At 36.2% G+C, this 13564-nt stretch overlaps 1 protein-coding gene across 15 annotated transcripts in view; it reads left to right on the top strand.

The window, feature by feature from the left end:
- Positions 1-13564, top strand: part of SYNE1 (spectrin repeat containing nuclear envelope protein 1) — a 316992-nt gene that overhangs the window by 120712 nt on the left and 182716 nt on the right. For all 15 annotated transcript variants that reach the window (XM_056344229.1, XM_056344228.1, XM_056344232.1 and 12 more), the window contains 9 exons: positions 3246-3473; positions 3997-4095; positions 5791-5978; positions 6089-6212; positions 7044-7210; positions 8471-8624; positions 8915-9543; positions 10234-10413; positions 12712-12862. In XM_056344229.1, coding sequence (XP_056200204.1) covers positions 3246-3473; positions 3997-4095; positions 5791-5978; positions 6089-6212; positions 7044-7210; positions 8471-8624; positions 8915-9543; positions 10234-10413; positions 12712-12862 — 1920 coding nt within the window. The remainder of the gene's footprint in view (positions 1-3245; positions 3474-3996; positions 4096-5790; positions 5979-6088; positions 6213-7043; positions 7211-8470; positions 8625-8914; positions 9544-10233; positions 10414-12711; positions 12863-13564) is intronic.

Here is a 13564-nt window from a genome sequence, read left to right as displayed (position 1 = left end):
GAACACACATTTTACATGTTTCAGAACTACCATGATGTAATGATGGCACAATTTGTACATGAATATACCAAGCAGTAAGGTTTAACATAAACTAAAGGAAAATTCTAACAGACTGCCTTCTCTTTTAGTGTTTAATTTAGATATATGGAGCCTCTGTGTGTATGGTTAAAAATTTTATTTAATTTATACTCATTATTTTTTGAGTAATCTAAACTGTTGTACAAAATAGCTACATAAATATAACGTGTATAAAGCTTTTTTATTTTAAAACATACATCAGCTAGTGGTTATAGAGCTTTATTTCAATCTCACAAGTTAAAGTTATAACTTGATTTATGTATCTATTATGCTGAAATAATAAAGGAACTATTGCTTTTGGTAGCTTGCAAATCTACATACCATTTATTGCTATTATAATTACACTCCCTTAAATTCTGTGTACATTCCTGTACATACATACTGTTTAGTTTCTTTATTGCTAACTTAGGTGCATATTGTGTCCAAGCATTGTATTTCAAGGGCTGACTTCATATCCTCCCACAAATGAACATGTACCTTCTCTGACATTGTATGTTTCTAAGGGGATAGAGTTTTTCAATATGCTGTACACACTGTCGTTGTCTTTATTCTGTGACCTACTTGCTCCAGAAAATGCACAGGTGTGCAGCTGCTTGCAGTCATGGACCAGTTTGACATGAAATATTTCCAAAGGATCCCATAAGACACTTGTTTCAAGTGACAGAAATAGTTTATCAGCAGATTTTCCTGTTCTTAATTTGATCACAACTTTATATACAACAAATAAATCTCTTGATCTCATCATTGAAGAATAAAGCAATACTTGAATTCTTGCTTGATCACTACAGCGATTCAGAAACAATTACCTTGTGAAATAATATATATGCACTTACTCCAAGAGCATACTTTGTTGTGTTTTCTTGCTTTTCAGTAGTTAGTGGATAGGATTCCAATGTTTAAGACAGATAGTAAGTGCATCAAGTGATATTAGTATTGCATTACTTTGTGACAGTTCTTGCTGTCTAAATGGAGCCTACTTAAGCCCCACTGGCCCATTCAGGCCAATTTCCCAGAAAGGCTGGTGTTCCTTGCTCTATATGCAGATAAGCAGTAATTTTCACACTGCCTTGCAAGTTTCTGAAAATTCCACCATAATTCTTCCTCATTTATACATCATAAAAGAAAGAAAATGGTCAGCAGGTAATGTTTATAAGTGTCTGAGTGAACAGTCATAAAGCAGAGAAAATCTTCCAGATAAGGCCTAGGGTACATCATTGTAACTCAGGTGAACAAATGAGTTTTATGAAACTGTGATACATGAAATGAGTCACCTAACCTCCAATGCACGGACACAGCTGGAAGCATTCTTCAGCAGCATTGCTTTGTGCCTCATTTTGAAGAATTTGTTATGTTTTGTTCTAAGTTTCCTGATGAGTTACTCTGTGCCACAATGCTAATCAGCATATTTAGTTCATAATTTCTAGTACAATGTATTAGTAAGAAAAAATAACATGAGGCAAATGAATTAAAAATAGTGTGTTCCCTAATACCTTTGGCTGACCAGGTAAAAAACCTGGGGTCAGCTGAATGTAATTATCATACACAGTAATGATAAAATTCTTTTGGTGACTGACTGCAAAACCCCAGTGACTTCAGCAGAGCCAGATTTTCACCTACTCATTTCTCCGAAATTCCTGGCGGAACAAAATGACAGTTATCACAAGTAGTTACCATTGGTGGCAAACTCGGTGAGAGTCTGAAGGCCTCAATTATCCACCTTCTTTTATGTAACTGGGTGAATTTAACGGAATAGCGTGGGAGTAAAAAAGCGCTGCCTCATTTGTATCAGCTGCATTGTTAGATAATTTCAGCTTCAGGGCTGCAAATCCAGTATTTTTTCTCAGCACCGTATTCTCATGCAAAAAAGATATTTCATAATCCAAATTAATTCAGAATATATTGCATAAAGGCACATTATAAATGCTTACAGCACATTTTTTTCTGTGCTGTCACACTGCTAATTCTAGACTGAATGTTGCAGTAAGCCACTCCTGAGCTTCATAATGGCTAGAAAGACACCGTATTTTTATCACAATTACAGCAGAAGATGGGCACTTTCTATGCTTTTGAAAGTGTATTTTCAGGAAGGATTTTGGTTCATTTCATATACATACATTTCTTGACATTTTTAGATCTGTGAATGCTATTGCATTTCAATTCCAACGAGTGCTCTTGGCTCTTTCAGTTCCCTCCCAATTATTGTTTTTTGCTGCTTTTCAGAATTCCATAGACATGCTGCATCAGCAGAAATTAAAATAATTCTGTTGTGAAAAAAGCGTTTTATAAGTTCCCTGGTGCTTAATGAATAAATAGCCACTGAATGTGAAACACCAGAAGTTCTGTCTTGGGTGTTGTAGCTTTCAGGTTTGCCTCTAATTTGCAATAAAAACAAGTGCAAAATAATATGAGACAGCTGCTGTCATGCAGCTGATGAAATACAGCAAGTGCTACTTTGTCTTTGTGCCTTTAGTAATTGACATAGAAGAGAGATGAAAAGTACTAAAGGCCTTTATCACCCTCGTTTCATGGTTTCCTGTTTATACGGTTATGTGGTTCTGTATTTAATCCTCTGCCTGAGGGCACACTCACCTACCTCATATTATAATTTAATTTATTCTCTTTTATACCATGGAATTTTAAATTAGAAAATGAAAATGATCTCTATAGGTTTCCAAATCATAGCAGGTTTTATTTTGTAAGTGCTTGAAAGCTTACTAAACATAAGTAATCAACTGTTAGGGTTCTGCTCCTTAATAGTATCTTTTTTCAGTTATACACTAATTTTTTTTTCATCTTGTATTTATTTTGAATCTTTAAGAGAATTGTGTATTAATTTGTTGTGAAGTAGGAGAGGCTAAAATACGAGCCATCTTGTCTTCTTACAAAAATACATACCTCAGCCAATTCTAATTGCTCTCCATAGACTGTTTTTAGCGCAAGCTGTTTCTTAAACATTTTCCAGTACTAATTTCAAGAAGAAAAAGGGAATTTACAGGGCATATTAAAAACTTTTGTAACTAATTATTGCAAGTGGTCAATGAACTGTCCTCTTACTTTTTAAATGAAGAATATTAGTAGCTCAGGTAAAAAAAAAAAGAGAGTAGGAAGTATTATTCTGAAAATTAAAAATATTGTGCTTCTTTATTTACTATCACTTTACATTTTAGGTTATTAACAATGAAATAGATGGTAAGATAACTGGAATCTCAAAACTAGAAGAGGAAGCAGAGTCTTTTTCCTCGTTTGTTACCTCTGGAGAATGTGCACATATTAAAGCCAAATTGACTCAGGTCAAAAGGTATTGGGAAGAGTTAAGAGATCATGCACAGAGGCTGGAAGGAACGGTCACGGGGAATGCGTCAGCACAGCAGAAATATGAAGAAAGTCTTAAACAGGTAGACAATGCAAAATCTAATGGATTGTTTGCAATTTATAGGAATACTCTGTTTTTCCAAAATTGAATATAAAAACCATATTATAATAGGATGGACTAGAATATATTAGTATATTTGTAAGGTAATTGCAAGACCTCTGTATGTAAACTTGTGCTTTGAATGACTTAAAAGGCAGGTTCATGAAGACACTAAAATATACACACTCAAAAATTTATGCTGTCTTTTAGAAAACCTAAGTGGTTCTCCTGGATATTGCACTAAGAAACCACATCCATACTTCTTATAAACATTTCAACTTTAATTTTGCATTGTTAGTAGGTCATAAGGAAGATAATCTATGTTATGATTGTCCCAGTTACAAGGAGCTGAGCACAGCATCTTTTAACTTCAAAAGGCACTCAGCAAAACAGAAGCTTAGGATATAGTACTCTCTTAGCACTAAATATTTAAAAGTTAATATTTAAAGTATCATTTATGTATTTCCTGCTGATTTTAGACTCTCTGGTTTGCCTTTTCTCCATAGGTGCTGCAGGCAGTGTCTGAATTTGAATCTAAGGTAGCTGAGCCTCTGACATCATGCTCTTCGGCAGCAGCAACGTACACAGCCCTTCAGGATTGCACGGTGAGCATGTGGCCAGCAATTCCTGCCACCGAGTCCAGGGAAATAGTACCACACTGACTTCCTCATCGAAATACCAGTAACTTCCAGACTACAGGCTGCCTGATGCCACACAGCCCAGGGTGGAGGCAGGAGGCAAAGGCTGCCTGTCGGGGTGGGCACCCCCAGGAAAGGCTTAAGCAGACTTCCTCAGCTATTTCTTCTCAACATTTCAGACAGGCTTGGAGAGTTTTTTCGCCACACTAGAAAAAGGAAAGCCTAAAGCTATGAATTAATTCTTCAGGTTCTTTTTTTTTTAATTTTATGCATCTAAAACATTATGAAAAACAGAAGAAACGTGTCTGTTAGACATTTTTCCTGGAAGATTTTCATGAAACTTGCATCTTGGTAGAGAAATACCACTGCTTTTTTTTTTTTTTTAAAAAAAAGAAACCTTGGAAGTAGATTTTGTAGGACAGTGCAACGACTGGACAGTGTTTCAGCTGACAAACTGTTATTGGTGATGCCAGAAATCCATGTGTTTTTTGGAGATTTAGTTTGGTCCACTACAAAAGAAAAACAAATGCTGGATTGGTATTCAAACTACAAAAAAATCCCAAATCTCAGGGAATTAGATATAGCATTTTTGTCTATGTCTAGAAGTTTGTGATGCATTCTTCCCAAAGCAATAATTACTTTTCTTTCTAATAAAATATTGTAAAAACTTCCAGTCATATTGTTCTTGCAATACAATGCATATAATTTTCTAAACTTAGTGGTAACTACTTGCAAAGGCTGTATGCAAGGAAGACCTGTCCTGTCTGCTTTAAAAAAAACCTTTATACTCCTTGAGGAAAAATATTTTGCATATGGAGAATTTATTCAGACAGCACATGTAATCATTATTGTTACTGGCTTTTAAACATTATGAATATGCTATTGTAAATTCTTGTCCTGCCTGTGGGATCATGATGATTCAATGCCTTAATGTGAAATTAATTTTTATTTTTCAGTTCAAACATCGGCAGTTTGTTGCTGTATAATTCACATTTCCTCCTATATATGATTACTTTCATGACTGTAATTACAGCCATTACTACTGTTTTTATTGCACACCTGTGAGTCTGACGTTTAGTGGTCTTAAAGCTGTTTCATTTTGTGCTTTTCTAACTCATTGTACTACATTTCAATTATTTTCACATGAGCAATTTCCCTAGCTCTCTAGAAATGGCAACACTGGAAAGTCTAATCATCAGATCCCATTATCTATGAAAAAGACCTTTAGCTAATGCTGCCCGAAGTTCTGTGCTCTACCTCTCCTGTGTCATGCCATGGGCTGCAAGTCTGTCAGTCTTCACATGCTGGAGTGAGCTTTTTGTATTTACTGTGCATGTATAAATTAGAGTAACTCTTAGACAGATGGAGCTTTGTCCTACATGATCATGCTGTGTCACATGCCCATTCAGAAGATCTGACTGTTGTGATTTTTTCTTTAACACTGATCAGAGGAAAGTCTTCCCCTGCTACTAGCTGGTCAGTTGACATGCTTGGGACACATATCTAGGATAGATCTGACCAAAATACAAGCTATGGCTTCATGATCTGGTGGATGTAGCATTGCTTCAGATTTCAAGTAGAAGTACAGAATTTTCCCCATCATCATTACTGTAGCTCTGTTGTTTATGTATGTGACTTCTGTTTCTTTTACATGTTCATTAGGACCTTTGTCATACTGTGGAAAAACTGAACAACACTCTGGCCTCTGTCTCAGCCTGTGCCCGAAAGGTGGCCAACAAAGAAAAAGCTACTCAGGAGGTTACAGCATTGCAGCAGAAATATGAAAAGGTTCTAGAGAATGCTAAGGAGAAACAGACCTTATTAGAGACTCTTCTGGCTCAGTGGCAGAAGTGAGTAGACTCTCCCATCTGTTAAGATGGACACAGAGACCTTCCTGTGGTCAGTGTGTGAGACTGAGGGGGCAACTTAAGTTGCTAACTCTAAGTTGTGATTTTTTTAGGCAGGAGAAGGAGCTGTCTACCTTCTTGACCTGGTTGGAGGGGTGTGAAGCTGCAGCCAGGCCTTCAGAGCAGTACGTTTCTGCTGACAGAGTAAAACTGGAAGCTGAGCTGCAGTCACTGCAGGTATGTTTCAACGGAAAGATTGTCCCCTTACATATGTTTTTTTCCCCTGTGTCTTTTAAAGGATGGATTTGCTCAGTTGTAGTCTGAGAAGTCACTTGATTGTGGGCTTTGAAAATGTCCTAGGGAAGTGTTACATTATTGCCGGTTTTTATCATTATTTATCAAAGACAAAAATTGTCAGGAAGAACGTTATTTGCAAATGTAATATGCCAGCTCAAGAAAAGATTTTTGATTCACAATGAAAATCTGATTTCTGATTTTCATTTAAACAAAAGACTTTCATCCTATTCCGAAGTATGCCTTCCCTTGAATTTGTGCCATTTGTTTTTAGATTACTGTGAAGCAGTTGACCAAATGTAGCATCCTGTACACCCTCCATGAAGTCAATAAGTCCATAATTTCACTTTTAAATATTACTGCAGAGAAGAAAAATTATTTTGGTTTTTTTTGTTGTTGTTGTTTGGGCCAATTTGTGGCATTTCCTCATAATTCTGTTGCTGCACACAAAATATGTTGCAAAACTTAGTCTTGATTTTAGCCACTTTCATCATACAGTAGAGCTGTGTGGAAACGTTACACTTTGCCCTGAAGGAGAAAAAAAACTTTGATGGATCTTTACTGAATTATAGTTGCATATTTAGCTGTCTGAGAGGTGTTGAGTACATGCTTGTCCTAAGAGACCTCAATTCCTCCAAGGATTTGACTGTACTCAGTCACTTGTCTCAAAGTGATGTACTGGAAATCCCTAGCTGACTTTTTATTATTTTTGTTAGTTTGCATAATATGATGCCATATTTAACCTAAAGGCTGTGCATGACATTGTTTTCCCAGGATTTGCAAGCAGATATTGAGTCCCATGCTTCAATCTATGTGAGCCTATTACAGTTAAATGAGTCGCTATTCCCAACAGCTTCCAAACAGTGTGTGAAAACAGTAAAAGAAAAATTTGAAGAGCTGGATGAGAGGTGGAAAGCTTTACCACAAGCTGTTAATAAAAGGTTTGTGCTTCAGAATGTCTTTTAAATGTTAAATGGGAGTAACCAATATCCAGATGAGGAATCACAGTCTTGAAATGTAGTTTTTTACAGTATTACCATATGGAAACCAAAGGTTTAAGATTCATATTGAATCCTGTGACCCCAGGAGCGGGGCGTCAGGAATCCCACAGATTTATCATGTTGTATTTTTGGCATAATCTCCCCATATTTTTTTGATAGAAGAGTTCTGTTTTAAAGAGTATGGGGCAGGATATTAAGATAACGTTGAGATTCCTCAGTTACAATTTCCAAACTAACTTCCTAAATTACTTCCAAAATCTGTAATATTTGCTCTTCATTTTTTCAGTTACATGCTTTATCTTGTGCAAAACCACACTATTATATTTTTAAACTCACTTTGAAGTTTTCATTTGCCACAAATACTACAAATGCTCATTTGTTAGGCTGTTGGCTCATGTTAGGTTCAGGAACACTGCCTCCTTTTCTGAAACTCTGTGTTGTTATATATTTAGATTTCAACGATGAACGTACATATTTTACTATTTGTAAAGGAGCTAAAGTAATAGACTCTGGTCAATGACATCATCTTCTAGGTGCTTTATCAATATGATTGCTTTATAATGTAACGATTTTCTACATAGCATTTCATGTTGAAAATTATGTAGAGAAATTTCTAATGGAAATGGGAAGGTTAGTGACAATGCCTTTTTTAAGGACAGGGTTTAGAAGCTTAGTTCTGCTAGGTGCCAAGTACTCCTCTGGACACATTCCTCCTTTGAGTTGTGTTCCTTTAAGCAGACTTGACCCTTACTTCCTTCAGTGGAAGCTGAACATGCAGTTACTCACCCCCTACCTAAATTGATGAGACTTTCACCTTACATGCAATGTTGCAGATGCTAGGGCAAACAGAATTGGTGTGTCTGAAAACTGAAGTTTAGCTTCCATCAATATTATTCTCTTTGCTGGGACTACGTCTGTGAAGTAGAAGAACATACCTTGGTAGGTTGGGGCACTTCTAACAGTAGATATGAATAAAACAGTGGAAATAGGAAAGAGCCAAACTGGTGCTTTCAAGTGTTACGTTATTCCCCAGTTAAGAAAACAACACAGCAGTCATCACATTTGTAACACGAATTAACATTTCTTTCTTACCTTCCACCTGGCATTGATTTTAATGCTGTCCAGTCAGCTGTGGTTTTGATTATGAGAACTGATTAATTTGCATCAAGTGCTTTCATATTTACATCTGACATCCTATAGGATCAACTTCCTTCAGTCTCTTGTTGCTGAGCATGGGCAGTTCGATGAGCTCCTGCTCAGGTTTTCAGACTGGATTAAGCAGTTTCTTGCTGAACTACAAGCCACTTCAGAAATAAACACAGCTGATCAACAACTAGCTGCATCTCACAATAAGGTAAACTTTTGGATGTAAATATTAAAGACAGAGAAATTGTACAGTGCATTCAGCTAATATTAATCTAAAACTGGCGCAAGGTCATTTATTTGTTTGAAAAACAATACACTGTTACAGTTACATACAAATTTCTATTATTTGTTCAGTTTAAAGCAAAACTGTAACAGCGAACTGTTCTTACTGAAAACCCCTCAGTAGTATTTGTTTTGCTCATAACTTTAGTACTAAAATGTTTTCTGAGCTTTTGACTGGAAGAAGAAACCCAGCCCTGTTTTCTTTCTTTCCCGTAGAACCACTCAACAGAAGTTCAAAGTAAGAAACAGCAGCTGCAAAGGCTGAAGGAACATGTAGATAAATTGTGTTCTTTCAGCTGCCCAGAGGACCAACAGACATTGCAGGCAAAGGCTGAGGATTGCTTTCAGATCTTCCAGGAAGCAAGTCAAATAACTAGCCAAAGACAAGAGGCTCTTGGTCAGCTGCGAGTATTCCTGGAGCTCCATAGTGCTGCATCAGGAGTGCTCCACCAGCTGAGGCAGACAGTAGAGAAATCAGGAAATATAGATAAAGCTAAATCTGAATTACTGGCAAAGGAACTAAATGATGTTATTCAAAATCTTAACAAGCTGGAATCTGTTGCGATCAGTTTGGATGGTTCCCTTACTAAGGCCCAGTATCATCTAAAACACAGCATTTCTGGGCAGAGGACGTCCTGCAGGGCTGTGGTGGATAATCTGTGCTTGGAACTGGAGGCAGTTCAAAACCTTCTGGGAACCAAACAGAGTGAGGCAGAAGCTCTTGGAGCCTTGCGAAGATCTTTCATGGAACGCAGAGAACTGCTACTGAAGAGTATTGAAGATACTGAGGAAAAGGCTGACAAGGAGGGCCTGAAGGAGGCAACACTACAAGCCCTCCAGCAAAGGTAAAAACAGTATTAAACCTTGAGATTAGCACTTCTTTATTTGCTTGCAATCTCTACATTTTTTTATGATGCATTGGAGGCGTGTGTGAGTTTTCTGCCTGGGTACCTTATTTCTTCCCAGGCATATATGAGTTCATATATGTACTTAATAAAACTATGTAAGAGAGCTGTTTGGATGGAGGGAGAACATAAGCAGAACACTTAGCAAGTCCCACTGATCTTTCATATTGAAAGAATAGTCAATAAAATCTTTGTCTCAGAAATTTATTTTGTCCAAATGAATCCAAGATCCAAACAGCTATTAGAAATCCTATATAACATAACTATTTCTGCTCTTACAGAACTGAAGACTGCATGTGCTGAAGGAATTGAAAACATTTACTATAATAAAGTATTAATCTAAATAATTGAGTATATTTCGAAGTCACTGTTTGAGGTGAAGGTATATGCATATCTGTATAATTGTATAGCTGTATATGTAGCAGAAAAATCACATTCTGAGGCCAGTTGTAGCAGAAAAAAATATCCAGAGAACACTGTTTTCTGAAGATATTGTAGGAAATGTTAGGAAAAGAGAACTTTATGCACAGTAACACTAACAGCAGCTGCTGTTCTTGCTTTCTCCTCTTTTCTGTTGCAAAAAAAAAAAGTGAAGAAAAGTATATTTGAAACCTGCCTTTTAACTTGCAGATTGAGGATCTTTAACCAGTTAGATGAAGAATTGCATTCTCACCAGCATGAACTCCAGTGGCTCATGGACAAAGCAAAACAAATAGCCCAAAAAGATACCACACTTGCTCCTGAGATTGACAAAGAGATAAATCGCTTGGATTCTCTGTGGGAAGATACCAAGAAAGTTATACATGAAAAGTAAGTAGATCTTAGACTTAAGGTGAGAAAGGAGGGGGTTCTTTTAGTGTGGAAAAGAGACACAGTTATTTACACTTGACATCTTGTCATATTAATCCAAATAAAAAACAGGGCTGGTATGCTAAATACCGAGTAGAAGATAAAACACAGTATAAACCAGGATATTTGTACCAGCTGTAATTATTAATTAAGCCGCAAATCATACTATTAATAAAGCCACAGATAGGTCCTTAGGACAGTACTTAGAGCTATAGTGGGCTTTTAGTTGCATGTTATTGTTTACTCTCCTGAAAGGTAAGAAATCTCCATTGAGATTTCACTATGACTCCAACTAACACATACTGTCCTTCTAGCATTTTCCTTCTCTATTGGCTATGTGTTTCTGACAGCCCTACTTAGTGGTCCTAAATCATTCTTAGATTTAAGTCTTTCTGCCTGCCCAAGGGACCAGACTCATAGCAATCATTAGTGTATAATCAATGATACGAGTTTTGTGACCAGTTTTCTGTATCAGTGAAAGTGGATGGAGAAAGGAACTAAAGAAACTAAAGAAAATTTCAACCTACCCTTTTCTTTGTCTTAGCTGCTTAATCATCATCATTAAAGAAAACTTCTTCAAATGTTCTTTTTTAAAATTGCATGGTAATTTTAAGTGCTAGTTTCATTCAGTACTACATTGTCCTCAGTTTACATAAATTTTGTCTAAGTGCAGAAGCAAAACAGTTCTAACCCTGGCTAATATTTCAGTGGGCATATGCAATTTGGTGATCCCCATGTAATTGCTGGGTTGTATTACTGGAATGATGATTATTTTTTTTTAAAAAAAATCATTTATGCTGAAAAGTGGGGTTTTTTTTCCTTTGTTTTATATACTGTACTGTTATTCTATTTTCTTGGTTGAAACTATACAGATATTTGTAAATATGCTGCCTCTTAACCAGATTTGTGTATTATTTCCCTCTTAAAAAGACATACAGCTATATGAATTGCATTTCTGGTGTTTTTTTTCCAGATTAATTCAGTCTGGTTTTCTAGTGTATTTTTAGGAGGTGTATAAATCTCAACTAAGTGGAAGAAAATAGTAGCTTTGCTTAGAAATGTTCATCACTCTCTTTTTCATCAGCAGTGCTGCTAATTTGCATTTCATGTTGTGTGTTGCTACAACCCATTTTTCTTACCTCTAGAAGTCCTTGGTAATAGTAACCCAAGTAATTTCTGCATACATGTGCCAGAAGCTAGACAGTACCAGCCTGGTAGCAAAGAAAACATAAAAGAGCTGTCTCTGCCTTATAGAGGCATTACTGAGGCTAAATGAGTTGTTCAGTTTTCACATACTGGGGTAGTTCTTCCCATCTTTATACCTAAAACTGAAAGATTCTCACGTACCTCATTATTCCTTTCTAACATAAAAATAATGTTAATTTTTGTTTAAATTGTTATTTTAATTTTAATTATTTTGAACTTTTTTCTCTGTCATATAGACACAATTTTAGACCCCTCTGAACTTGATAATTTTGAAGAGCTCTGTAGAGCATTCAGAGAAGAGCCATCTCCTAAAGCGATTACCTCTCTTTCTTGGCAATGACCTGTTTCCCAAATTCCTTTCATTGATATACACACTGTTCTGCAACTAATCATATCCAAAGTATTAGTCTTCCTTCTCCCTCTTCAGTATAAACACCAAAAAAGGATTGAATATGTTGGTTTTTCCTATTCATTGCCTGAGCAGAAATAGGCTTTTCTGAAGAGGAGGTGGAAATATATATTAGCCCTGTTCTTAGCAGCATGTTATCTGTTCTCAGTAGAATGACAGGTAAGTTGAATTTAATGCTTGAGACCCAAAAGCCTGCATCTGACAGCTAGAGGACAAGATAGACTTACCTTGCCTTGCTTTAGTCTTTACTTCTGCTCCTTTGTACAAAACAAAAGTATTTTCTGTGTTAAAGAAACAAGTTAAAAAAAAATGAGCTGAGTGCCAGAATCATTATAGTGTGTTTTCCAGTCAGTAAGATGCTAACTTAGGAAGTGAGAAGCTTGAATTCCAGTTTCTTTCTTTTGCTGAAGTCAGTTGCTTTGATATCCGATATATATGATTCAGATAGCATCTCTTCAATAAGATGCTTTGTGATGTATGGACCCACAGTGATTTGTAAAACCTAAATACTAATAATTCCTTAGCCATCCAAAAAATGTTTAGCACTGCATCTTGGTTTTCCCATGGTGAATCGCTACGTTACATTCTCTTTCCTTCAGAAACATGACAGCAAATGGTGCTAACACAGCCTTTTCACATTACAGAAAGGAACACTCCTGCGTTCTTATCGATCTAATGAAGGAATATCAGAGCTTGAAGTCAACAGTAATGAAAGTCATAGACAGTGCTGACAGTGCTTCTGTGATCAAATCCATTTGGAAGGATCACGAAGACATCAGGCGAACTTTATCAAAGGTAATTACATACAATTTCATTTGAGGGATTTAAATGATCTTTGATTGAGATGGATTTTTCTGTTTGAAAGGTGCTCTTGGGCTGTGTTTAAAGTTTCTTGAATTTACTGTCAATTCTTGTCACACTGACATTCAGGGTTTAAATTGTACTGATTCTGGTGAGGAAATAATATAGTCCTCAGAGCATCTTGGTGAGATCCATTAATGTATATTTAATTGTTGCTATTTATAATTTTAACACCTAGAAATACAAAATGTTAATATACATGGAAAGTGTAAGTTATCTGCTCTTTAGATAATGATAGTATATTCCTATCATTAGTATAAAAGGATGTTTCCAGTCAACATACTTCAATGTTTTCCCATATTGGGTAATATTTTAATAGATAAGTCAACAAAAGAAAACTAGTTGCACACATTTCTGATGTGTGCAATTCTTACATCTGTCTCTTTCCCTAAGATGACTTAATGCATGGGCTGCAATGTTGATACTGGCCTTTGAGCAGAGATAAGGAATTTGGATCCCTGCATTCCATTCATTTCACTGAATCATATTTCTAAAATTCTAAATTCTGCTATCCATTAGCCTGTCAGAAAAAAGAGTTCTGAGTTAAACTCTTTCCATTCATTCGGAGAGCAGTTTCATTTGGAAGCCTATTGAACTCTTCATTAAAAATTTGTCAGCTAGATCTATATAAACCTC

This window comes from Falco biarmicus, chromosome 6 (assembly GCF_023638135.1).
Source record: "Falco biarmicus isolate bFalBia1 chromosome 6, bFalBia1.pri, whole genome shotgun sequence".
In the NCBI taxonomy this organism is placed as follows: domain Eukaryota; kingdom Metazoa; phylum Chordata; class Aves; order Falconiformes; family Falconidae; genus Falco; species Falco biarmicus.
The sequence above is the reverse complement of the archived record's forward strand: the minus strand, read 5'-3'. Positions and strand labels throughout refer to the sequence as shown.